The sequence below is a fragment of the Capricornis sumatraensis genome, chromosome 13 (assembly GCF_032405125.1).
Source record: "Capricornis sumatraensis isolate serow.1 chromosome 13, serow.2, whole genome shotgun sequence".
NCBI classification, from domain to species: Eukaryota; Metazoa; Chordata; class Mammalia; order Artiodactyla; family Bovidae; genus Capricornis; species Capricornis sumatraensis.
In genome coordinates, this window is record NC_091081.1 from 68,541,146 (window position 1) to 68,568,159 (window position 27,014).

The following is a 27,014-nucleotide window of genomic DNA, read 5'->3' on the forward strand; positions in this document are numbered from 1 at the left end:
TATCTAGAGAAATGTTTTGTTTCCAGATGTCACTCCATATATACTTTTTCTCTGCTGGGTTTGATTTTTCTTACTTGGTATGCTTTCATTGTCTTAGATGTGTTTGGTATCCAGCAGAGTGACATGTCTCTTCACAAAGAGCTGCTAAAATAAGAAAGGAAATGAATAGGGATGCTAAAGAAAGATAGTGTTTAAACACCTGTCAAAGTAAAACCCGAACAGGAATGTTCTCACAGCCCCATTGAATCACGTTGGTAATCCAAAGATGATTCGTGTGTGACTAAACACATTTGTGTTATATCCCATCACATTGCAAAATACTCAGAAGGCTTTCGTTGATACTTTCCTACCTCTCTTTTTTTTAATGTGTGTTTCTTTTTATTGTGTTAAAAGTCACATAATATAAAATATACTATTTTAACCATAGTTAAGTCTACTATTCAGTAGTCCTAATACATACACATGCTATGCAACTCTCACCTTCATCCATCTCCGGAATTTTTCACCTTCCTAAATTGAAACTCTGTTCCCATTAAACACTAACTCATCATCCCACAACAACACCCTCCCACCCCACCCCCGCCCCCCGCTGGCCAGAAAACATAAACTAGATGAAAAGACAACCCTCAGAAAATATTTGCAAATGAGAAAATATTTGCAAATGAAACAACTGACAGGAAATTAATCTCCAAAATATTCAAACAGCTCATGCAGCTCAATATCAATGAAACAAACAACCCAATCAAAAAATGGGCAGAAGACCTTCCTATCCTGTATTAAAAGACATTATTCACTGGGATGCGCAGTTGGGTGGACTTGCTCATCTTCACAAATCATGAAGATAATGCTTCAAAAGCACACTCACCTTTTTGAGGTTCAAATTTTCTTAATTTAAATTGAATAGGTCCCTCCAGAGAGTTAAGCACACAAGTAAGATTTGGTGTGTGTGTGTGTGTGTGTGTGTGTGTGTGTGTGTGTGTGTGTGTGTGTGTGTGTGTGCGTGCGTGCGTGCATGCGTGCGTGTGTGTGTGTGTGATTCTCCAGGCAAGAAAACTGGAGTGGGTTGCCGTGCCCTCCTCCAGGGGATCTTCCGACCCAGGGATCAAACTCACATCTCCTGTGTCTTCTCCATTGCAGGTGTATTCTTTACTGCTGAGCCACCGGGGAAGCCCAGAAGTAAGTTAGACCGTGATATAGCTGAGATAGAAAACACTGCCCCAAAAGAGCTGCACAAAAGACCTGGTTCTTTGGGGGCCTTGATCTGAATCCTAATAGTGATGGGGTGGAGGTGGGGGCATACAGAAACTCTTAGCCAAGCCCCCTCTCCCACTAATTGTGACTCTGTCACTTTCTCATCTTTTAAGGCATTTTGCAGATTAGAATCTGCTAAACACGCAATCTAAGGAAGGTTAAAAGTCACAGAACACTGCTGTCTTCCAAGTGAGAGCATTTCACCTGGCCCAAGACCCTGATATTTCAGATGCAAAATTCAGTAGCCTCAGGCTTAGGAATGAACTTCTTATACAATGGAAATAACAGATCAGGATTTAATGAATAATTACTTGTGGTCTCACAGTGCCAGTCTAAGCTTATTTTTCTTGCTGGAGATCTGGTCCTAGGGATGAAGAGAATGGGCACAAGGTTCTGGTTAACTTTCAAATAGGGAAAGGTGCAGAATAAACAGAGGCTTCCTTTGCAGCGATTTCTTAGCCAGTCCAGTGGATAACCTGTCCCAGTGAACTAGAGTCCTTAAGGACTGAGCTACCTGTGTTAAACCTAAAGGCCTTAACTGCAAAGGATCTGAGGTTAAGAGTCATAAAGCGGAACTTTTTTCCCTCTTTAGATTTTGACATTAGGTATATTTGGAAACAGGAGTAAAATGCAACTTCCTGTGCTTGGCAGCTATAACAGCAACAACAACAAAAGCTAAAGGAACAAACTTGTAGCCCCACTACATGTAGGCAGTTCTATAACTGGGTTTTCAACATGAATCACTAAGTATTATATTAACCAAGCAAGCAACCAGTCTTTTGAATAAAACTTTTTTTTTTAACTCTTTAAATTTTTTGCAAGTTTAAGCATAAAAATAAATTGTGCAATTTCCCACCTGGTGGGAAATAGAGCCAAGTCCAGACCTGGGCTTGTTCTCTCATTCTTGGTGATGTCCGCTTTCTTGCTTTGTTTCTTCCCTGAGTCCAGAGCATTTCTGCTGGAGGATAACAGGGATCTCCCCTGAGTATTCATTTGCCTCAGCAGCTCCCAGCAATTGTCTGGAGACCAGTGGAGATTGCAGGTGGCTCTATGCAGGTGTCTATTGTGGAGGGAGATGTTTTTGTTTTTCTGGAACCTGCTGGAAGACCAGAAAAATAGCTTTCAAAGACATCCCATTGCTTCCATTGCTCCAGATCAGAAATAATCCACTTCTATCATTTATTCCCCTCCAGACCTTTTCATAGCTCCTTTCTAGTTGCTTGCGGCTTCCCCCATGGTTCAGCTGTAAAGCGTCTGCCTGTAGTGCAAGAGATGCAAGATATGTGGGTTCGATCCCTGGGTTGGGAAGATCGGCAAACCTGGGATGCCTGATGTGCTTGTAGTGTTCAGAGAAGGAAAAAGCGATGCCAGTGTGGTGTGTGTGGATGAGTAGCTTCTTAAAAACTGATAATTTTCACCACTCACGCTGTGTGGTGAAAATAGGAAGTTATTTTTTGGTGGGAGGTGGGGAGCGCCATGAGGCATAGGGGATCCTAGTTTGCCAACCAGGGATCGAACCCACACCACCTGCATTTGAAGTATTGGACTGCCAGGGAAGTCTCAGTAGGAAGTTCTTGAAAGATAAGTTCACCTCTAAATGATTCCAACTGTTTTCTTTTTTCATGATTTATCTTTAATTATTGTCTTTTTACATTATTTAAAATTACATAGTAAGCAGCAAGTGTTTGTTCACCTGAAAAGTTTGTCAGCAATGCATGTACCATTGTTCTGAGTGTTAATCACCCTTTCTGGTGGCTTTGATATTTTCTTAATTTCAAACTTTAGTGTCTGTTATATTATCTTTCAAAATATTTGGAATTCTACAGGAAAGCGCTGTTGGAAACAATTTCCCCTGTGTGAAAAATCTAAAGACCTGCTAAAATAAATCATAGCCTAGATAGGCCAGGCTTTGTAAATTATTGCCAAACGTTTGTGCATGACTTAGTTATTCATTTTGTAAATATTTATCAAGTACCTTCTGTGTCTTATGTTCAGGGTTGGGGGTATCACTGGGAATCATGGGACTCCCGATATAGCAGGGAAGACTAGTCCTTTTTTTCTTTTTTTCATGTCCTAACTCTTCAAAAAGGCAATCTTTTTTCCCCTACTCACTTGATAAGAACAGTAGTTAAGAATAATTTTGTGGCTTCCGGGAAGTCTGTAACAACTAGCTAGTTCTGAAGCTCAGTTATGGGCATTTTTCATCATTCTAGTACACGGTCAACATTCCTTCTGGCCAGTATTGAAAATCTTAATAAAAATAATATCAGAAAAGGACTTTGGAATCAGCTGGTTGGCTCGACGGTGCCCTAATTGGATTCAGAGGCTTTCTGTGTAGTGTTACATCCAAGTCCTGCTGGTACAGCTCGTTCTCTGGAATGCTTGCTTAACACACATGTCATTTTCAAGAAGGAAACTGAAATAGAACATCTTGTAATTGGGATATCTTTAGTGACTATATTGGAGAAAAAAAGTAACATCAACTTTGAAGGCATCTTTACTGTAATTATTTTTTCAAAACACAGCTAATGGAATTCTGTCTTTCTTGTCTCTGTCTCTGTAGTTAGAGAATTAGGTGTTGTTCAAACTAAGGAATGTTAATCCTTTGCTTTTCAGTGAGTTTTCAGTGGTCTCCTGCTTAATTGAGACAGGGTGTTTCTACTTTTTAAGTAGTGTTATGAAACTGGGCTAAATCTCTGTACCCCTCAAACAATTTTATCCTGAATTTTAACTCAGAACTGGGAGACCATTTCATGCTATGCCTGTCCCAAGAACTCGTGCTGCCCTGCCTCACTGGGAGCCCCTCAGCCGCCTCACCCCCTGTGCTCTCAGTACCTGCTGTATTTCTGTGCTGGAGTGGATGTTGCCAGGATAATGTCAGCTCCCATCAGAGACCATAAATAAGCGTCCTAAGGGCAGAGATCCAGTCCACTTTTGCTCACTCAAAGCCCCAGTGCATTACCTTGTCTCAAGAAATTAATTACGGATGGATGACTCCGTTCCACAGGAAGCAGAGTTTCCGACATCCTCATCTCTTTGTGGACTTCTTCCTCTTCTTTTTTGTTTGATCAGAAACCCACCTCTCCTTGGCAGCTCTGCCCTGGTGGAAGAGGCTGTGTTCCTTCACCCCTCACTACTGACCTTCTGTCCATTCCTGATCGCCCACCACTCCTGCCTGTTTTGCTTCTAGTATTGCGTGGAAGAGGAGTTAAGTTGCCCTCCTCCAGGGAATCTTCCCATCCCAGGCATTAAATCCTGTGTCTCGCACACTGCAGGTGATTCTTTACCGTCTGAGCCTCCAGGGAAGCTGCTACCTCCCTAATGTAATCATCCTCTAGGAGGTCAACTTTCTTTTGAAAGTTATTTCTCATTTGAAATATGTGCCATCCTGCTGAGTTTCTCTTCCCACGTCTTTGCTGCTGTCATTTCCTGACTTTCTGGTGACTTCCTGATATTCACCATGTGAGGTTCGGGCTCTGCCCCTCCACCCACGCCTTGCCCTTATCCTGCAGGCGTTCAGTTCTCACATTCTAGTGTATTCTCTCTCAGATCTTCACTTTCTCTCTCCCTCCAGGCTTTCTTCTTAGCCCGTAAACACGGTGGAGCAGCATCCCCCCCAACCCCTCAACACACGCATACACACTGTGTGAATTTAAAAAAATAAATAAACTTTTTCCTTTACCTGATGACTCTCAGTACCAAAGAAGTCCAAGGTTCTTGGAATTTAACAAGACATTTGCTTACTTCTCTGGAAGTTTTCATATAGAGCAACATAAGTATCAATCATTTCTTGATTTGTGGTGTTTGCCTGCTTTAACAGACTGGCATCCCAGGAGATATTTGATTCTCAATTGAGAATTGAGATAGAAGAGGTGGTGTTTTCTGTTTAAAATGGAACAGTAACTTGTGGGTTGCCTATTTTAAAGAATGATTCCTGATAATTGAGCATGTTACATTATATAGTCAAATATTTGCCACCAGACACTGGGCTGCTGTGCAAAGGGCCTTGTAATTCTACCAGTTTGCAATGTATTGAGTGAATCAGAAGTTTTAAGTAGCAACACATAGCTCAGTACCCCTAATAATGTTATGAAAGAATATAACAGGTTAAAAAAAAAATGGTTTCATGGTTTTCTAGCTGGTTTCCTAATATGAGAAATTTGAATTCTCGTGTGTAATCCCTGAAAAATAGAAAAAACAAAAGCAATTGGGTTTTAGCTCCAATTTAGTTAGATACCTTTCCTAGGGAAAGCTGTGTGGGTGTGCTTAGTTGCTCAGTCGTGTCTGCGCTTAGTCGTGTCTTGACTCTTTGCAACCCCATGGACTATAGCCCACCAGGCTCCTCTGTCCATGGAGATTCTCCAGACAAGAGTGCTAGAGGGCTGCTATGCCTTCCTCCAGGGGATCTTCCCAACCCAGGGATCAGACCCAGGTCTCCCACATAGCAGGCGGATTCTTTACCATCTGAGCCACCAGGGAAGTTGCTATCTCCTTCATGTAATCATCCTCTAAGAGGTCAACTTAGCTCTGCTTTTATTTGGAAAAACCACCCCTAATAACTTCTTTAACTTCACCTCTGTTTTCTTGCTAATGTCTAGTACTGTTAAATATCTTTTTCTTTTTAACATAGATCAGTTTCTGTAATGGAGAAGGCAATGGCAACCCACTCCAGTACTCTTGCCTGAAGAATCCCATGGACGGAGGAACCTGGTAGGCTACAGTCCATGGAGTCGCTAAGAGTCGGACACGACTGAGCGACTTCACTTTCACTTTTCACTGTCATGCATTGGAAAAGGAAATGGCAACCCACTCCATTATTCTTGCCTGGAGAATCCAAGGGACAGAGGAGACTGGAGGGCTGCCCTCTATGGGGTCGCACAGAGTCCGACACGACTGAAACGACTTAGCAGCACCAGCAGTACTGTATTTACTCACATCTTCCCTTGAATGTTCAGGGTGCTTGAACTCCAGCCACAAACCTTTTCTCTAAGCCTTCATCTCTACACCCCACTGCATCCTCGGAGAGGTTCAGACCCTGGAGTTGCCGGTGTCTTTTCCAGGCAGCCCCTTGGCCTCCTTACTTCTTCCTTCTCAATGTCTGTTGGAGGCATTCATCATTTCTAGTCCCTTTTCTCTGCTCCAGTCCAAGTTCAGATGCCTGGGTTGTTACAGTCCCCTCTTTTAACTGAATCATGGGGGTATAAAGCTGAGTGCATTGGGGACTCTTTATGACTAATTGACATAAATTCTCCCAGCTTTCTGCCTTCTATTGTATAAGCCTACAGCTTGTATCTCCTAGTGTCCTGCGTTCCCTTGTATAAGGTTTCATTTCTGCCTTGGGGGGATAGTCCAGAATTTTACACGTGGCCACCCGTCTCTTCACAGAACTTGGTGTGATTCCCAGGGGACTGTTGGACTGCAGAGAGGATTAGTCACAGTATAAGTAGACTCTTACGGATCTTTTGACCCAAAGCTACTAGTCCAGATTTAATGTGTTATTTTAATAATATTTCTATTACACTCATCCTCTACTGGGAAGTTTTCCATAATTTTTTATGGGACAAAGTGGATCCAAAATCATTACATTTAAAAAATTTTAATTGTCTTTAGCTTATTTTTTATTTAAAAAAATTTTTAAAGACTTTCTTATGTGGACCATATTTTTTAAAAAGCCTTCATTGAATTTGTTATAATGCTGTTTCTGTTTTATGTTTTGATTATTTGGCTGCAAGTCACGTGGCATCTTAGCTCCCTGACCAGGGACTGAACCCGCACCCTCTACACTGGAAGGCGAAGTGTTAACCTCTGGACCGCCAGGGAAGTCTCTTGTATTATTTATTTTTTTATTTTTATTTTTGACCACACCACTAGACATGTGGGGTCTTAGTACCCTGACCAGGGATCAAACCTATGCCCCCTGCAGTGGAAGTGCAGAGTCTTAACTGCTGGACCACCAGGGAAGTCCCAGATGTTGTTAGATTTTATTTTATAGTTTATTTTATAATTTACATCTAAGGTCTTCCAGCTTCTCTCCTAAAGTTTCCTCCCCAAGTACAAGCTCAGCATAAAGGAAATAGTCACCATCTTCACTTAGAGGTGAGATTTTCTCTTACTTGGCAGTTTGCCCACTGGAGGTGTGTCAAACCTTTCCACAAAGACAGCACACCCGCCATACACCATGACCTGCTCTCTACCCCGGTCTCTGAGGAGATGGCTCAGGAAGGTAGGAAGTGGGTTTGTTCATTTCTCTGTAGCACACGTCTCGCTATTCCTAAACACAGCCATCCTAACTCTTTCTAGAACCCTTGACTTGCAGCAATAATAGTGATATATGAAACTTACTATGCTTTTGTTTATATTAAAATTGATTTCCCTTTTGCCAGGTGACCTTTCTCCTGTTCAGTCAGAATTTCTTCCAACCCTAAGCACAAGTGACATTATTTAATCTGTTAAATGTTCTGAAGTAAGTCTAGGGTCTGTTGTTCACGTCAGTGCGCCAGGATGTCACACAGCTGCACAAACACGCCCCTTCTGCAGCCCATCGGCCCGCAAGTTTAAACTCTGAAATTCTCTCTCAGTGTTTGCGAGACAGATGGAAGTCTTTAGTCGCTTTTCCCTTTGGGGGTTTAAAAATAATGGCTGCCTCTGTTAGAAAAACAAGTCCAAAAATTGATGGTATCAAATTTCTAAAATTAATGCTGTGTTAAATAAGGATTCTGTGCAATCAAAGGACCGTAGTTATTATAAGCGAAGAGGACACACTGCCTGCAGCCCACATGAACTTAACTGTGATGACAGTGGGCATCGTTTCAGAGACTAGAACAGTATCTGCCCCAACTCGTTAGATTAGTCCAAAGAAGCAGTCGGGCATAGACTTGAATTATTATTCATCAGGCTTTATGTCTTGCCTTCTCTTAAAATATAGCTGTATTCCCACCCACAAGCCCCTGGCCCATATTGTGCAAGGGACACTCAGGAGGTAGACCATCTGGAGTTTAAATCTCTCTGACGGGCTCTGTGACCTTGGGTAAACTGCTTGGTCTCTCTGGACTTCAACTTCCTCATTTATAAAATTGAAATACTAATAGCACCTTACTTTATAGGGTTGTGATGACAACAAGGCAATAATCATGAAGCACTTAGAACAGGTCTATATGTGACATAAAAGTATATCAATTTTATTGCACCTAGAGACCCTTTAACTGAATCTGATAATCTCAGCAATGAAATATTGGGGTCTTTGCTCAAGGTCACAGGGCCAGTTAAGTAGCAGAGCTGAGTCTGGGACTCAGTTCTCTTCTCAGATTACAGTGAGCCATCCCAACTGGATGCTCAAAATTCCGAATATTAACTGAGATTTATTGTCTGTGCTGATTATGTGATGTCTTCTTTGCTTTTTGCTCTATAAACAGAGTCTTACTGCTCATCTAGAGGTACTAGGATGTGCTGCTGGTTCACCTTGAGTTTAGCTATCATATTGCAATGAGGACAGCAGGGAGAATGGGAGAAAAGCACCTAGTCAGGAATCAGATGACCTAGACTATGTATCTGTGACTAGTTAATGATTTGGAAAGCCACTAACCTTCTTGGGTCTCAGTGTCCTCATATATAGGCCTTTAATATACTTAAGATAGTGGAAGACTCCTGTAATAACACAGTTGATCCTTTAATGGATAATGTTATACTCAGTGTTTCTCTGGACTGCGCTGCTCAGACTATTGCTGCTGTCAGATGCAGAATAAGACTAAAAAGCTGTCATTATTTACAGAAAATAAACTGCTTCTCCATCCCTAAGCTTGTTGAGGTGAGCTTCTAATTTAGCATGGCTTCAGGGCAACCTGAAAAGATGGTTTGAACGGTCTATTAGTTTTCTCATAAATCTAGTAAGGCAAAGGAGTTACTATTTATGTTTTCCAGATAAAGAAAGTGGAAATGATATCCTTTCTTAAAAGAAGAGCTGTGAAAAAACTCATCATGTTTAAGTACTCTCCCATCTGAGGTCTTGCTGAGATAGATGGCATACTTTTCATTTTGTACCTGGGTAGCTCTTCTTTGAAATGCTTATGTATTTAGATGAGCCTCTCAGGCACAATGCTCAGTAAAAGGCACATACAACAAAGAGTAGGTTGTATAATTCTGAGAAGTTGAAGTTCTAGAACAGATAAAACAAGTGGCGATGGAAGTCAAAACAGTGGTTATTTGGAGATGTGGATGTTTCTTGGGCTCTAAAATCACTGCAGATGGTGACTGCAGCCATGAAACTAAAAGACGCATGCTCCTTGGAAGAAAAGCTATGACAAACCTTGAGAGTGTATTAAAAAGCAGAGACTTTGCCGACAAAGATCCATATAGTTAAAGCTATAGTTTTTCTTGTAGTCGTGTATAGATGTGAGAGTTGGACCATAAAGAAGGCTGAACACCAAAGAATTGATGCTTTTGACTCTTGAGAGTCCCTTGGACTGCAAGGAGATCAAACCAGTTAATCCTAAAAGAAATCAATCCTGAATAACCACTGGAAGGACTGATGCTGAAGCTGAAGCTCTAATACTGTGGCCACCTGATGTGAAGAGCTGAGTCACTGGAAAAGACCCTGATGCTGGGAAAAATTGAAGGCAGGAGGAGAAGGGGAAGACAGAAGATGAGATGGTTGGATGACATCACTGACTCAGTGGACATGAGTTTGAGCAAACCCCAGGAGATAGTGAACGACAGGGAGGCCTGGAGTGCTGCAGTCCATGGGGTCGCAAAGAGTCAGACACGAATGAGCAACTGAACAACAACAACATGGATGGAGAGGATGGTATTGATTGGGAAGGCACACAAAGAAGTTTTCTAAGCCTGGAAATGACCTAGACCTTGATCTGGATGGTGCTCTCATGTACCAGATCATTTACTTGCTGTGTGCATATTATTTCTCAAACATTATTTTGAAAAATCTTCATAGCATTCATTTCAATGACAGTGGGAATACTGATTTAATCCCAAACCTATGTAGATAACTATAGTGACAGTGAAATGGAAATTGTCAACTTGGGAGGCAAATGATAGTCTAGTACATAATTAAATAACTAGTAAATAAATATTAGTCTTCCTCCAGAGGGACCAAATCTCTTCTATTTAACTATTACTGGAATGTTTTTCACATTCTTTTCTTACTTGTTTGCATTCTGTTCTTTTACTCTTGCTGGATTTAAAAAGATGATGGCTAAACATTAAAAAAATATTTTTAGCCATGATTGTTACTGTAATGCTAATTATTTTTAAAGGAACAATCAACAGATGAAAAGCAATTTTCTTCTGCATCAACTAGGATCTAACTGATAAAATTCAGATTTTTAATCTAGTTTACATATATTAATATCTAGAAAGTACAAAAATTCTCTAGTTTCTTTTTAAAAATTTCACATTTAACCATTTCACTTGTTTGAGGATAGGACTTTATAAATTAGCTTTGTTTTTTCCCCATAAATATGTGTCTGATGATGAGCTCAGCACTGGGATAACGAGAACGTTTTTCTTGGCATTACTTAAAAAGGTCAGCCATCCTTGATTTTTCACTTTTAGGGCATTTCTCTTCCTTGATTTCCCCTGCAAAGGCTACTCTCTTGGCAGTCCCAGTTTAAGTTCCCTGTGTATTCATGCTCGGTTGCTTGGTCATGTCTGACTGACTGCAATCCCAGGGACTGTAGCCCGCCAGTCTCCTCTGTCCATGGGATTTTTCAGGCAAGAATACTAGAGTGAGTTGCCATTTCCTTCTCCAAGGGATCTTCCCAACCTAAGAATTGAACCCACACCTCCTGAGTCACCTGCATTCAATTCAGTTCAGTTCGGTCGCTTAGTCATGTCCGACTCTTTGTGACCCCATGAATTGCAGCATGCCAGGCCTTCCCTGTCCATCACCAACTCCCAGGTGAGTGAGTCTCCCACTCCCTGTGAAATCGCCCCAAGCCGCGCCAGCCAGACCTCACTGCTCTGCTTTTGTCTTCATTCTAGCACCTTCTCAGTTGGCTGGTGTCATTGACCACTGATCACTCCTGCTTCCTGAACCTTACTGTGAAGTCTTGTAAGGGGAAGAATCCTATCTTACTCTTCATCACTGCCCTGACCTTTACAGGGTGAATCAAAGCACCAAGTTGGTTGGACTTCCCTGACTGCCCAGTGAATAAGACTTCACACTTCCACTGAAGAGGACACGGGTTTGATCCCTGGTCCAGGAAAAAAGACCCTGTGTGCTACAGGGTGTGGCCAAAAAGGAAAAAAAAAAAGCACTGAATTAAAGGAGATCTTGCAATACAGTGGTTAAGAGGTCCACCTCTGGAGGCAGGCAGACATCGCTTCTCACCCAAGATCTCTGCTAGAAAGATACCTATTTCATTTATTTTTGGCCATGTCATGCAGCTTGTGGGATCTTAGCTCCTTGACCAGGGATTGAACCTGTGGCCCCTGTATTAGGAGTGCAGAGTCTTAACCACCAAGCCACCATGGAAGTCCTGGAAGATACCTATTTATCCATAATCTAGTTATGTATTTAGTCAATAGATACATATTTAATCTTCCTCTGTCTGAATGTAAGCACACACGCAAGCTACCACATACTGAGTTAGATGCTTAGTCTTTGTGTTAGAGTTTTCTTGTCTCAGAAATGGGACTGATGAGTGGTACTTATCTGAGAGCTATTGTAGGCACTGGCATGAGCTAATGAATGCAGGTAAAGTACTCAACACAATGCCTGGCTCTAAATAATAAATACTAGTGATTATTAATTCTGCTCTTAATAAAGTGCTTGTGAATTTCCACTTTCAGGAGAGCATGAAATCCAGGATGAGTCAGTGACTAGTTCACTGTTGGTTCTGCTCACCAAACCTTTCACACCAGTGTGAGCTCTGGGATTTCTGTTCCTGAATTATACTACTCTTCTCCCATACCCATGAATTCAGGGGTAAAAATGGATGAGCTGGAAAAGGTATCCTCCATGGTCATAAAATCAACTTCAGTCTTTTAAGTTTAGTTTTGATTCCCAAAGAGAAGTTTGTTGTTGAAAATAATTGAGCTTCAGTGCTTTAAAAATAAAGTACAGGTAACTTTAAACATTTATTCCTAGATTTGTCATTCTCTGTAGGCAGGTCATGCTACTAACCTAGCACGTGTGCATGGGAATTGCCACTGTGTGGTTCCACAGTAACTGGGATCAGTAGTTACTGGGCCCATGGTCTGCTCTTTTGTAGGATGTTAGATGCCACTTACCTCATTAGACTCCATCAGGTAATACAAAGTGTTGAGACAGCAATTTGATGACTTGTACATATCGTCTAGTCAAGGCTATGGTTTTTCCAGTGGTCATGTATGGATGTGAGAGTTGGACTGTGAAGAAAGCTGAGTGCCAAAGAATTGATGCTTTTGAACTGTGGTGCTGGAGAAGACTCTTGAGAGTCCCTTGGACTGCAAGAAGATCCAACCAGTCCATCCTAAAGGAGACCAGTCCTGGGTGTTCATTGGAAGGACTGATGCTGAAGCTGAAACTCCAATACTTTGGCCACCTGATGCAAAGAGCTGACTCATTTGAAAAGACCCATGGTCTTAAAGGTATACAGTGGGGTTATAGGTTTTGAGGTCTGATTCTCATCTATTGTATCAAGGGTCCATGCTCTCAACATGACTTAGCAGTGATCAAGTCAACATCCGTCACGTGGCTGAGGCAGTGTTTGTCAGTTTCTTCACTGTAACTGCCCCTTTTCCCCCACCTTTCCATACTGAAGTCTTTCAAGGGAAGTCACCATGTAAAACCCACACATTTCAGGAGTGGGAAGTTAAGACCCACCTTCTTGAGAGTGGAGCTTTGTACAAATTAGTTGCAATTCTTCCATACAGATGTTATATCCCATACTTATTTATTTATTCACTGTTCATCAGTTTGGATGATAATCTAAAACTGCAGTATTGCCCAAATTGTTCTGTCTTTGGCCCATGGAACTCTCTGTTGGCTCCTGTGTGACTTTGACATTCTCTCATGAGAATGTGTTTTGAGCACTTGTTTCCTTTCTGAAAAGGAAAATGCTCCAGGCTTATCTAGTAATTTCCTTGCCCCGGCCCTGGAAGCAGCCATTTCTGGAAAGAGGTCTGATTCCTTTTATTGGAGCATGCTGTTAGAAACCAAAGGCTGAGTGCTCACTGGGATGTCACTGCTTCTAGCCCCTAGAATGAATGGAAAATACAGGTATGTATACCAAACCATGTATATACATATACTTATAATCTATCTATCTATCTATCTATATCTTTCCTCTCTCCCTCCCTCTCTCTCTCTATTCAAAACAGGAGTTCATACTGATATCTCTGACTCTAATCCAGTCCACATCAATCATTCTGGCTTCCCCCTTTGCTTATCTGTAACCTCCATTTCCAAGAATGAGAAATCTGGCTCCTAACATCTATTATCCATTGTTCCATCCTGTTTACAAGTATACCAGTTTCAGGATTAACTCCTAACCCCATGTAATAACACACATTTTTATTCTTCTGTTCCTTTTCACTTTCCTTCCACTGGTTATTCATCCTTCCCCCCAAAAGGGAGAGATTTGATCCAACCCAAATGTCGGTGCTGATTAGCAAGAGTAAGGATCTTCTTCTGTGGGCTTCCCAGGTGGCTCAGTGGTAAAGAAGCCGCCTGCCAATGCAGGAGACACAGGTTCGATCCCTGGTGCAGAAAGATCCCCTAGAGAAGGAAACGGCAACCCACTCCAGTATTCTTGCTTGGGAAATCCCATGGCCAGAGGAGCCTGGCAGGCTACAGCCCATGGGGTCCCAAGAGTCATAGTGCCTAAATAACAGCAACAAGAAGGATCTCCTTTAGATGACTGAAGACAAGGAGAGCCACAGACTTTCCTAGAAACTGTTAGCCAGTTTCATCTGCAATGGCGCATAGCGCCAGTTCCCTCTGACCTCATTGTCTACTTGGTTCTGTGCCCAGAATTGCATGTACGCCCCTGTCTGACAGCATATTTTTTAAGTCACTTTATGAGAGAGAGGCCTCACGGAAGGGTAGAAAATAGAGTTAAATGTTCCCCAAGTGCTGCCCTATGTTTCTTTGCTGTGTGTTCTTTAGCTTTTAAAGAGGAAGGTGGCAGAATTATAGTGGAAATGTAAAAAAACTGTAATAGAAATTAAAATGAATATATTTATATATGGTGATAATATTATGTAAGCATAATAATTTACAAATGCACGAAGAGGATAGCCTAGAAGCCATATTTTAAGGAAATAAACATTGGTTTGCTTGTTTTCTTACTTCCTTTAGGTTCTTGATTTTTAAATGTCAAACATTTTTGTACAGTGCCGTTTTAATAGATATATTCTTTGATATAGTCAAATCACTATGAGTAGTATTGTAAGCATATACTTAGTACAACAGAATTCTCAGCATTTTTCTTAAAATCACATATGATTTTTCTTTGTTTTTGTTATTATTGGGCTTCAAAAACATATTCTCATTAACCTTCAGATATGTAAGGATTTCAGGGGACAGTTGAGGCCATCTTCACCACTTGTTTTCTCATAGAGTGGCTATCACTTTCTTTAGAATCGGTCCCCAGGAATTCTTTTATTGAGGTTCTTTTCTAAATGTTCTTTCACCTGTGAAATTTGTGAGGTGGAATGCTCTGTCACATTTGTCTCACCTTCTCAATGACTGAAATAATTGTGTGGAGAAAAATCAGAAATGAGTATCTGGAATATCAGAGAACTATCAAGTATTATAAAAAGTACGATATACTCTCATATTAAATAGTTTCATTTTTCTAAGAATCCTTGTCATTCAGTTCTCAAATATCAAAGAAAAGGTTCTCCCAAGTCTAGAATTTAATGTATATGATAATTATCTAGCTTCATTTATTTTTTGCTTCTGTGATCACATTAGTACTGCTACTGCTAAGTCACTTCAATCGTGTCTGACTCTGTGCAACCCCATAGACGGCAGCCCACCAGGCTCCCCCGTCCCTGGGATTCTCCAGGCAAGAACACTGGAGTGGGTTGCCATTTCCTTTTCCAATGAATGAAAGTGAAAAGTGAAAGTGAAGTAGCTCAGTCGTGTCTGACTCTTAGCGACCCCATGGACTGCAGCCTACCAGGCCCCTCTGCCCATGGGATTTTCCAGGCAAGAGTACTGCAGTGGGGTGCCATTGCCTTCTCCCACATTAGCACTGGGATTGCCTAATTGATAAATTTCTGTTTAAATGAAAGAGAAAACCTTCATATGTTTTCTGGATCTTACTGGTTGGTGTGGGCAAGTTCTGTTAGGAATGGACTGACTTTGGTGGGAAGATAGACTGAGCTGTGTCATTTGAATTGTCTACATTCAAAGAGCTAATGACTGGTTTTAACAATATTTAAATAATATTTAAATTATTTTATAATGTTGATTTTCATTGTGAAAAAGGAAAACCTGATGAATGTTAGGTCTTTCTTCATAACATGTAAGTCAGTTAAAATTAACATTTAAAACAGGAAATTCAGACTTTCATCTGGGATTTACCTGGCGATTTGTTTTTATCTGAGGGTAAATGCCAAACTCACTAGACTTGTTGTGAAAACAATTTTAGAAAGTTTCAAGTCAACTTTAATGGTACACTGGCCCAAAAGAAAAATAGTAGAATGATCAGTGGTCCTGGCAGTATCGTAGGTGTTTGGGGAAAAGAACAGAGTAAAATTTCTGTTCATATGACTCCAAAGCAAGTGACAGTCCCCTTCATGTTCATAACTGAAGAGAAATACCATGGCAGTGTGGCCAACTATGCCAATATATGGTTCCTAATTGTAAGTGTGGTTTACTGTAATCGCCCCATAATTACAAAATTATGGGTGGATACTTTCAATCAGGAACAAGATATGTGTGTGTGAACTGTGCTGTGGTCATTGGCCCAGGACACTGCCCTGGCACTTTCCAGGGCAGAGATAAAGACTAAAACTGTAAATGCAAAATGAAAAAAGGTATGGCAGTTGATGTCTCGTGTAGCTATGAATTTAACTTTAAGACCTTCATTTTTCATTTTTCAACTACCTCATTCAATCTCCCTACCTGTCACATTCTGTCAACTAAGCAATTAATTTTTGTTTTCATTTGCTTTTCTTTTCAGGAGAAAAAAAAAAGATTATTCCTTAGTGGTTCAGATCAAAAGAAGAATTTTGATGGAGTGTCAGGGTTGTTGGTTTAGAGAAAATGAGAACTAAGTGTGTGTCTGTAGCCACAGAGGTGGATTGGAGATGGTAGCTTTAGTTCCCAGGTTTGTGGTAGTCCTTTTATATTTCACAACATTTAAATTGTTTCACAATTGAATCTTCAGCACAAAGTCTCCATGAAGAAGAAATATCATGCACTCAATTTTTCCCTGGTTTTGCTCCTAGTTTAAGGAAAGCAGTTGGACAGGAGTGGAAGTGAAGTAAATAAGGATTTTACTTTTAAACTCTGACTTAGCTTTACAATTAGTCTGACCCATCTCTCTGCTTGCTGCACTGTGGCCAGCATGGGATCATTTACAAAAGACTCAGTCACTGCAGTTCTTGCATTTCTGCCTGAGATTAGAGTCAACGTTCAGAGTGGGAAGAATGGGATTTATCATTCTTGTTTGGAAGGAGAACTCCTAAGGATTTAGGTGTTGGTGTGTACTGATTATCTTTTCTCACTTAGTTTAAGATTTTCCTGGTTTGTGGTATGTCAGGTGATTTTTGATTGAAAAAAAAACGTTCAACTTTATTGAAACCCTTTGTTTTAACTGGCTTTGCTTGACACTTCTTCAGGCAAGGAGGCAAAGGGGGCTGCCTCACTCCTGCCAGGAGGTTAAAAACCCAGGTTCAGCCCTTCATTCTCTGTTGGTATCTCGTGGCAGAAACAGGGAGAGGGGTCTTCATTACTCTGGGCATAGTTCGATTTCCAGATCCCCACGTGGTCTCTAGTGACACCATAGTGGACGGAGGTTGTCTTGTTCCTCTGGGCAGTGGTTTGGTGTGATCCCAATTTGGGGAGGGAGGGCAAAGAAGAGATGCCTCGTGCCTGGGTGTGGGTGGAAGTCCAGGCTCCCGTGTGGTCTCCACTGACACTGTAGACGATGCTTCGTTATAGCTGGCATGCAGGAAGGTTCCAGCTCTCTACTTGGTCCTCTCTGACACCACTCTTTGAGGGGTGTTGGGGCTCCTCATTACAGCTTTGTGAGGAGGGACAGCTGATCTCCCTACTCAGCCTTTGTTGGCTTGGGTGGTCCCAGTTCCTTCTGAGGTGTTTGTCTGGAGTGGAGCTGCTGCTAAGTCACGTCAGTCGTGTCCGACTCTGTGCGACCCCATAGACAGCAGCCCACCAGGCTCCCCCGTCCCCAGGATTCTCCAGGCAAGAACACTGGAGTGGGTTGCCATTTCCTTCTCCAATGCATGAAAGTGAAAAGTGAAAGTGAAGTCGCTCAGTCGTGATCGACTCTTCGCGACCCCATGAACTGTAGCCCACCAGGCTCCTCCATCCATGGGATTTTCCAGGCAAGAGTACTGGAGTGGGTTGCTTTGTTTATCTGGAGTGGAGCAGTTTTCGTCTAAAAATTCTCCGTTTTGCTAGCCTGTCCTTTTTGGCTCGTTTGACTAGAAGGAGCAGGCTATTTGTTGGTGACCACTTCAGCTGCAAGTCGGGAATACATGAGACTAAAAGAAAACACTAGCTCCATGTTGTTTCTTAGGTCTCGAGGTCCCAAGCTGGTCTACTTCCTTTTCAGCTTGTTAGTCTATTGATGGTTTGTTTGTTTGTTTGTTTTCGGTCACCCCACACAGCATACAGGATATTAGTTTCCTGACCAGGAATCAAACCCCCTGCAGTGGAAGCATGGAGTCTTAACCTCTGGACCGTCAGGGAAAGTCCCTTGTGTTTGTTTTATATATAGCCTCCAGGGTATCTTTTAGTTGTATTTAGCAGGAGAAATAGTAAAAAGTAAGTCTATTCCATTTTCCTAGAAGCAGAGGTTCTGCCATTCAATTTTTGTTTTATTTATCCTAGTATTTCCTAATGTTTTATTTTGAAAGTTTTGAAGATGGAAGAATTATACAACTAATCACCACACATCCACCACCTAGATTCAATACTTAGCTACATTTTACTATATTATATATTTATCTATCCCCATTCTATCCATCAATTTATTATTTTTGATGAACATCAGTACACTTCATCGCTATCAGCATGCATGCCATTAATTGGACTTTACTATTTATGGTTTTTTAAAGGTAGATTTTACGTAAAGTGAAATACACAATATCATTAATACCATTTGATGTGTTTCATATGCATGCACGCTAAGTCACTTCAGTCGTGCCTGACTCTGCAACTCCATGAACTGTAGCCCTCAAGGCTCCTTTGTCCATGGGATTCTCCAGGCAAGAATGCTGGAGTGGATTGCCATGCCCTCCTCCAGGGGATCTGCCCAACCCAGAGATCGAACCCACATCTCCTGCATTGGCAGGTGGGTTCCTGACCACTGGTGCCACCTGGGAAGCACGTATTTTGTATAGTCCATCCTTTACTGAGATAATTTCTAGGACCCCAGGAAGATACCTCAGATCTCTGCTCAATTAATTCCTACCTCCATCTCACTCCAGGAAACAACATCTGTTCTGATTGTTTTCTTCTTTCTTTTCTCCAAAATTCATTTTGCCTTTTTAAAAAGCTTCATATAAATAGAACCCCACAGCACATATTCTTTTGTGTGTCCCTTTTTTTTAGTTTTTTCAGCACGGTGTTTCTGAGATGCATTCATGTTGTAGGTACCAATAGCGCCTTTTAAAAAAATTGCTAAGTGCTATTTCATTGCATGAAAAATACCATCATTTATTCATTATGAGTTGCTTCCAATCTTTTGTCACTAAAATTTGATTGTTGGGTAATATAAATTATCACCGTCTTCTTTCAGTTATGAATGTAGTACACGGCAACATGAAGTTCAGGGCCTTTCTTCTGGTTGACGAAAAGATTGAGGCACATAAAAATGCATTCTATTACCTAAAACATCCACCTTCCTCACATATTTCTTGTCATTTGTGATAGCTGTCGGTTTATTTGAAGCTAAAATTTTTTTTGGTAATAGAAGCAAAAGAGTTTTGGTGTGGTAATATTTAAAATTAAGCTTCTCGGCATTAAATTTTATTTTGTGAAGAAAAAAAAGCCTGGTTTCAACTACACCATGACTGTCATATTCATTACTGAAAATGCCAAATTAGTCTCTGGAAGAACATCCTGTTTCACTTACAGTACTCTGCTGCTGCCGCTGCTGCTAAGTTGCTTCAGTCGTGTCCGACTCTGTGCAACCCCATAGACGGCAGCCCATCAGGCTGCCCCGTCCCTGGGATTCTCCAGGCAAGAACACTGGAGTGGGCTGCCATTTCCTTCGCCAATGCATGAAAGTGAAGCCGCTCAGTCGAGTCCGACTCCTAGCAACCCCATGGACCGCAGCCCACCAGGCTCCTCTGTCCATGGGACTTTCCAGGCAATACTCTACTTCTGCACAAAAATATAGATGTAGTTGTTACAGATGGATTCAGCTGTGTTTTGCAGACCCTTGTTTATCTGGCCTTAGCTTTTCTGTAAGTCTTTTGCTTCTTTTCTGTTACCTCACAATGAGTATCTAAGGGACTATAATTTCTGAGTGATTGATTTATTGATTGGTATTAGAGGAGAGCTCTACCAGCAGGCAAATGGGCAAAATAAACTTCATGTGAAATTTCAGTTAAAGTGATATGCTTACTTTGAACAATGCAGGAAGAAATAGATGATGTGTCAAACGTTTATTACAGCTTTTCTCTGACTTGACTTTTCTTTCTACAGTTGATGGACTGGACAAAGCTTCTATAGCAAACTCAGATGGCCCAACAGCAGGCTCCCAAACACCTCCCTTCAAGAGAAAGGGGAAACTCTCCACCATTGGTAAAATTTTTAAACCTTGGAAATGGAGGAAAAAGAAGACGAGTGACAAATTTAGAGAAACATCAGCAGGTATGCATATCATAACTTTATTAAAGGATAAATTGTTAAATTTTCCAAAAGGTAAAAGATTGTATTTTACAGACTTTTTTTTTCTGGGAAAAAATTAATCTGTATTTGAAATGAAATTATTTCATTTAAGGGTGATACAACTTAAGGTTCTGATTTGTCTTCTGTTTCTATTCACTTTGGCTTTTTAACGTAGTCTTGTTTTTAAATATGTACTTGTAAATTCATATAAAAATTAATGTATAGGGAGAGGAAGACGAAATGGAAAATTAGAAGTGGAAATGTTATTTGTCAGTATTATAGCTGCAAGTATCCATTTATATATATACACACTCTATTATCTCTGTCTGCTTAGTTCCATTAGCATGATCCTGTTTGTTAATTAAGAATTTTCAAAATGTCTTTCAAATGTGCTTGTTCTGTGGGCAGACTTTAAATGTCTGTATGAAAAAGAAATGTTGCTATATTTATTAATTTTAAATTTCTATCATGTCCTTAGGACAAATAAATGGTGTGTGTCCTGGAGGACACATAGTGGTATTGGTGTGAAAACTTTTTATTGTTATTTTACTTTGTGGATTTGTTAAGCCTTAAGAATTACATTATTTAGTACCTTTCATATGGACTCATGGATGAAGTTGGCTTTAAATCTCAGGCCAGAATTAAGCTTGATTTAAACAAGTGTACAATATCAGTGGTATTGTTTAAGGTAGAAAGACATTTTATCTCTTGGTGTAAGTTCAGCTTTTTCCATGTTTGTTGTCTAAAATAATCCCTTCATCAAAAATTCCTCACTGCCCCAGAATCTAGTATCGTCCGTGGATTACAGAGCTTGTTTTACCAGTCTGTGCTGAAATAAGAGCTGGCCTTTAGTTCTAGAGCTGTGAAATAAAATGGAAAACACCACCAATACCACAAGGGTATAAGATAGAGACACCAGGACTTCCTAAAGAAAACTGTCTCTGCTGCATCTACAGCTATGTCATTTCTTTGAGCCTTTCATATTTAAAAAGTAGTAATGATAGGTCCGTCTAGTCAAGGCTATGGTTTTTCCAGTAGTCATGTATGGATGTGAGAGTTGGACTGTGAAGAAAGCTGAGCGCCAAAGAATTGATGCTTTTGAACTGTGATGTTGGAGAAGACTCTTGAGAGTCCCTTGGACTGCAAGGAGATCCAACCAGTCCATTCTAAAGGAGATCAGTCCTGGGTGTTCTTTGGAAGGAATGCTAAAGCTGAAACTCCAGTACTTTGGCCACCTCATGCGAAGAGTTGACTCATTGGGAAAGACTCTGATGCTGGGAGGGATTGGGGGCAGGAGGAAAAGGGGATGACAGAGGATGAGATGGCTGGAGGGCATCACTGACTCGATGGATGTGAGTTTGAGTGAACTCCAGGAGTTGGTGATGGACAGGGAGGCCTGTTAGGCTCCTATTCATGGGGTCGTGGAGTCGGACACGACTGAGCGACTAAACTGAACTGAATGATACTATGTCTGGTATTTGTTTTAAAATAATCCTGGAAGGGAGAGGAGGATAGATGAAAGATGATCAGGCATAAGTTGGTAATTATTTAAGCTGGGTGATAGGTGTATGGAGTTTATTATTCTCCTATCTCTATTCGTGGGTATTGGAAAGTTTCTGTAATAGAAAGACAGGCAAAGAAAAAAGACTTGACTTAGGGGCAATAATGATAGCTTGCTTATTGAATTCTCTTTAGCTCCTAATTGGGTTCTTGGGTTAGGAGCAGTGGGAAGTGATGCACTGAGCCTGGTGCTAGGCAAGATACCTGGGTTCTAGTTGAGTCCTTGCCACCAAGATGCCATGTAACCGTGAACAAGTTAGATCAGAATTGAATGAGTTGAATGCTAATGTGCTTTCAGTCCCAGATTCTGTTGTGGGTCCTTGACTCCTTTGAACTCCTGTCTGGGCATCTTGTTCTGCCTTGTTCTTCAGTTGTAGATGGAATTACACTGGCCTTCTTAAGTACATCCCTCTCAGGTTTTCCTAAGCATTGGAGGAATCTGGCTTTTCAAGTTACCATGGAAAGCCAAGATGGAAGTAAGGCTCTGGACAGTAGCAGTAAGAAGACATTGAAAAGAGGTGATGGACATCTCTTCAGTTGTCTCTCTTACCCTTTTCCTGAATCTCATCTGCTAACTTCTCTCCCTAAAGCAGAAGCAGTTACAAAGAACTGCCCTTCATCTTTTTTTGTCACCTCTTTTTAATTATTTTAATAGTAGGGAGGCTATAACATTTCTACCAACTCAGAATATTTAAGAAAAGTCATTTTAAACTTCACTAAGTGATACTTTATATTATCCCATATATATTGAGGATAGCCTATCCATCTTTGTATTGTTTCCTTTTCAGATTCACACAAGATTTTATATAGGAGTTGTTTATGGATACGCGATTTCTAGTTCCTAAGACTACTGAATTACATTAAAAACCCGAGAAAGTTATTAGATGCCTCACTGGGTTGTTTTTTGTATTTGCATCAAAATTGTGACATAACAGAGTAAAAACAAGCCAAGTAGATGTATTAATAATTCATTGTGAATTTTTCTGCTGCTTTTACTCACATCATTTCTTTTTAAACCCATATTATTACTGATATTTGGCTCCAATTTTCCTAAGATGTTATCGTGTCACAAGTACTTTGCTGTCACCTTATATATAAACATATGTATATATTCAGTTCAGTTCAGTTCAGTTCAGTCACTCAGTCGTGTCCGACTCTTTGTGACCCCATGAATCGCAGCATGCCAGGCCTCCCTGTCCATCACCATCTCCTGGAGTTCACTCAAATGTATATATACATATGCTTATTTTAAGGCTTCAATTTCTGCTGAGCTTTATGGAATGTATTAGTAAAGCCTAAAATAAAGGGTGGAATGAAATGATCTAACATGTTTTTTTCACATTGAGGGAAGATGTCACATTTAGAGGAAGACTGATGCATTTGGAAATAACCAAGAGAAGGGTGTTCTCTTCTTTCATACATTGTCCCAAGCAGTGAAATCTAGGAGTTTGGATATGACCGAGGCCATCTGCAGTCAAAGGTCACCTTACGCAAGATCTACAATATTTGGGGATATGAAAGAAGATTAATTTCTTCCAAGAAAAGTAACTGTTCTTTGTTTTGCTTTCTTCTAAACTCTTCGCTTTAGAGTCATAAGAATGTGAATCTTACTGTCTTTCTTTACACAGTGATTATTACCACTTTTCCTAGTCTGGGTGTCTGTTGTAGGAATTTTCTCAAATTAATTTTTATTGGAGTATAGTTGTTTTACAATGTTGCGTTAGTTGCTGCTGTGCAGCAAAGTTTTGTGTGTATATATATCAGTCATACATATACATACATCCTTTCTTTCTTTGCATTTCCTTCCCATTTAGGTTGCCACAGAGCGTTGAGTAGAGTTCCCTGTGCTATACAGTAGGTTCTCATTAGTTGTTAGTTTTACACATAGTAGTGTATATATGTCAATCTCATATAGTATATATATCCCCATCTCAAATTCATCCCACCTCCCTTCCCTTCTTAGTAGCATTATGTTTGTTATCTACAGCTATGTCTCAGTTCTGCTTTGCAAATAAGTTCATCTGTACCATTGTTCTGGATTCCGCATGTAAGTGATGTTACACAATATTTGTTTTTCTCTTTCTGGCTTACTTCACTGTGTACGATAGTGTCTAGGTCCATCCATGTCTCCGCAAAGGCACAATTTTGTTGCTTTTTATGGCAGAATAATATTCCATTGTCTATAGGTACCACATCTTCTTTATCCATTCCTCTATTGATGGGTGGAAGGTAGGATGCAACACTGATTTGTTAATTCCATTGTAATAAATGTCATTGTTCTAACACATTTATGGCAGTGGAAGTTCAGAAAGGTCCTGTCTTCTGCCTGCTTGATCATCCTTGAGTCAGTTAGATTTGGAAGGCTGTCTTGTCCTCTTAAGGCAGGCTGGGCCTGTGCCCTGACTTCAAGTTCTCTGGGCTTGTTTTATAGCAGAAATTTACTTGTGCCTTCAGTTCTGTTTGGAACAATCTGCAGACTGTTCGGTTTTATGGAAGAATTGCCTTTGTCTGTTTACTCTCCCTCAGTGATTCTTTTCTTCACTTTTCATCTCCTGAGTGAAAGGACCCTTCTTGGGTCCCACCTAAGCTCTGTCCCTTCCCTATCTTTAGAATTCACAATCTCATTTAGACTTTTCCCCTACATAGTCATTTCTTCCCCTTTTTTAGGGGGTGGGGGGGTGGGTAGGTAGTGGTGGCTGAGGTTCCTCCCTGCTTTCATCTCCCCAAAGCTGACAATACAAACAAGCCCCCTATCTAAACATGGCTGTTCCTCTTCTGCATGGCTGTTTATGACCGAGACCAAACGTCTTGAAAACCCAGCCTTTTCCTCTGCTTCTGCTTCCTCCACAGTATCATCGCTTTCCATCTGCCATCTGCCCCTGCACCCAGCACTCACTCCATCCAGGAGGCACGAAGCCTCCCAATCCTGACATTCAGTGTTACTCTCATTTTCATCCATCTCATTCTCCACCACTTGTGCCTTCTCTGGCGTGCCTTTCTTCTTTTACAAAACAGCTCTTACTGACTTTCAAAAGATGCCTTTATTTTGGTTGTCTTTGACTTTTCTTTCTCTTTTGTCCCCTCTCTTCCCCTTCCCATTTCCCCTAAACCCATGGGAGAGGTTTGGTACCTGTCTCAGCCCTTCTCTTTCTGTGCATGTACCCTTCCTCACCCCACGCTCTTCTCAGTGTGCACATCTCTCAAACCCAGCTTCCAACGGAGGCCCAGGCACATTGACCCAAGTACCTGATGGGCAGCAGTGCCTGAGGACCATGTGTTAACTCAAAATCCACTCATATGGTCTATATAGTCTATCCATATATTGAAAAGATGGTACATGCCAGGCATCGATTAATTTCCTTCCAGATGTCAATTTTTTAATTAAAATCAGATATTTTGGTGAGACTTTTCTTTTAAGAAACATGCATCAGACTTTGCTTTCACACAGTCAGGAGAGACATTCAGTTAAGTTGGACCGTAAGATTGCAGAGTTAGACTGAGAAGTTTTTGCAGTGAGATATTTTGATGTCTGAGAGCAGTGCTGTGAATATCTGCTATATGCCCTGTGGTTTAGAAGAGAGGGTCTGTGGACCTCTGACCACATTCAGTTCTTCCTCAAACTGCTGAGTGATGGGGCAGGTGCCTGGAGTAGTAATCATCTAATTCCATTCCTCCCTAAAGGTATCAACAAGATTTGAACAGAGTATGATATACCAGCAATAATCTTTTGTGAGAATGATTCAATACTGTTTAAGGCAGTGGCACCAGAGATCTTACAACTTGATTCTTTATTCTCTTCAGCACATATCCGCAGTTAATGCTTAATATTGGCTTAACATCTAAAATGTCTTCACTTTAATATCTTTACTTTTCCGTGAGAGTTGGACCATAAAGAAGGCTGAGTGCCAAGGAATTGATGTCTTTGAGTTGTGGTGCTGGCGAAGACTCTTGAGAGTCCCTTGGAGTGCAAGGAGATCAAACCAGTCAATCCTAAAGGAAATCAACCCTGAATAGTCATTGGAAGGACTGTTGTTGAAGCTGAAGCTCCGACATTTTGACCACCTGACGTGAAGACCTGACTCATTAGAAAAGACCCTGATGCTGGGAAATACTGAAGGCAAAAGGAGAAGGGTTGGCAGAGGATGAGATGGTTAGATAGCATCATTGTATCAATGGACATGAATCTGAGCAAACTCCAGGAGATAGTGAAGGACAGGGAAGCCTGGCGTGCTGCAGTCCATGGGGTCACAAAGAGTCAGACACGACTTAGCGACTAAACAGCAACAGCAAACTTCTACGCTCAGAAATACTTCTGTGTTTTGGGATGGTATTAAAATACAATTTCAGGAATAGAAACAAATTATTTTTAGTGAAGCGAGGTAGAAAATTTAAAGTTCACTTGGCAGCAGTAGCGGTCACCAGAAGGTTTCATTCTGCTGCTGCTGCTGCTGCTGCTAAGTCGCTTCAGTCATGTCCGACTCTGTGCAGCCCCATAGACGGCAGCCCACCAGGCTCCCCCGTCCCTGGGATTCTCCAGGCAAGAGCACTGGAGTGGGTTGCCATCTCCTTCTCCAATGCATGAAAGTGAAAAGTGAAAGTGAAGTCGCTCAGTCGTGTCCGACTCTTCGCGACCCCATGGACTGCAGCCCACCAGACTCCTCCATCCATGGGATTTTCATTATGCTAGCCCTACTTATTTCTATCTGTTAACTTAAACTAAAGAGAGGAAAAGGTTTTAGAGAGGAAAGGGACAACACCTGCTCTGAATGAGCACAGAGAGGGAGGAGACGGGGAGGGGGAAAGTTCTGTGTATAAATGCTTTCCAAACCAAAGCAGATCCCCCGCCTTCCCCAATATGGCTTTCTTTGGCATCCAGACTTTGACCATGGAGTTCTTTGATCTGTCCTTGCCTGTTGCTGTCTTCTGCATTCTTTCAGGTCCTGAACCTGTGATTTATTTGATTTCTTTCTCCTTGTGCAGGTCTCTACTCTCGGCCTTTCTTTCGGTTTCTCCGTTATCTGGTCCTTATCACTGAAGGTCTCAATGATTGCAGATTGCCTCTTTGCTCTACTTAGGTATGAGCCATCCTGGCTCTAGAAAGCTGTGGAATGCTAGAGGAGCAGGGAGAGGCTGGGTTCTAGCATTAAGCTTCCCTGTAGGAGGAGAACCTGAC

At 41.1% G+C, this 27,014-nt stretch overlaps 1 protein-coding gene across 2 annotated transcripts in view; it reads left to right on the forward strand.

Moving 5' to 3' along the window:
• Positions 1-27,014, forward strand: part of PHACTR2 (phosphatase and actin regulator 2) — a 140,472-nt gene that overhangs the window by 18,493 nt on the left and 94,965 nt on the right. For both annotated transcript variants that reach the window (XM_068985162.1, XM_068985163.1), the window contains exon 2: positions 20,096-20,263. In XM_068985162.1, the coding sequence (XP_068841263.1) occupies positions 20,096-20,263 (168 nt within the window). The remainder of the gene's footprint in view (positions 1-20,095; positions 20,264-27,014) is intronic.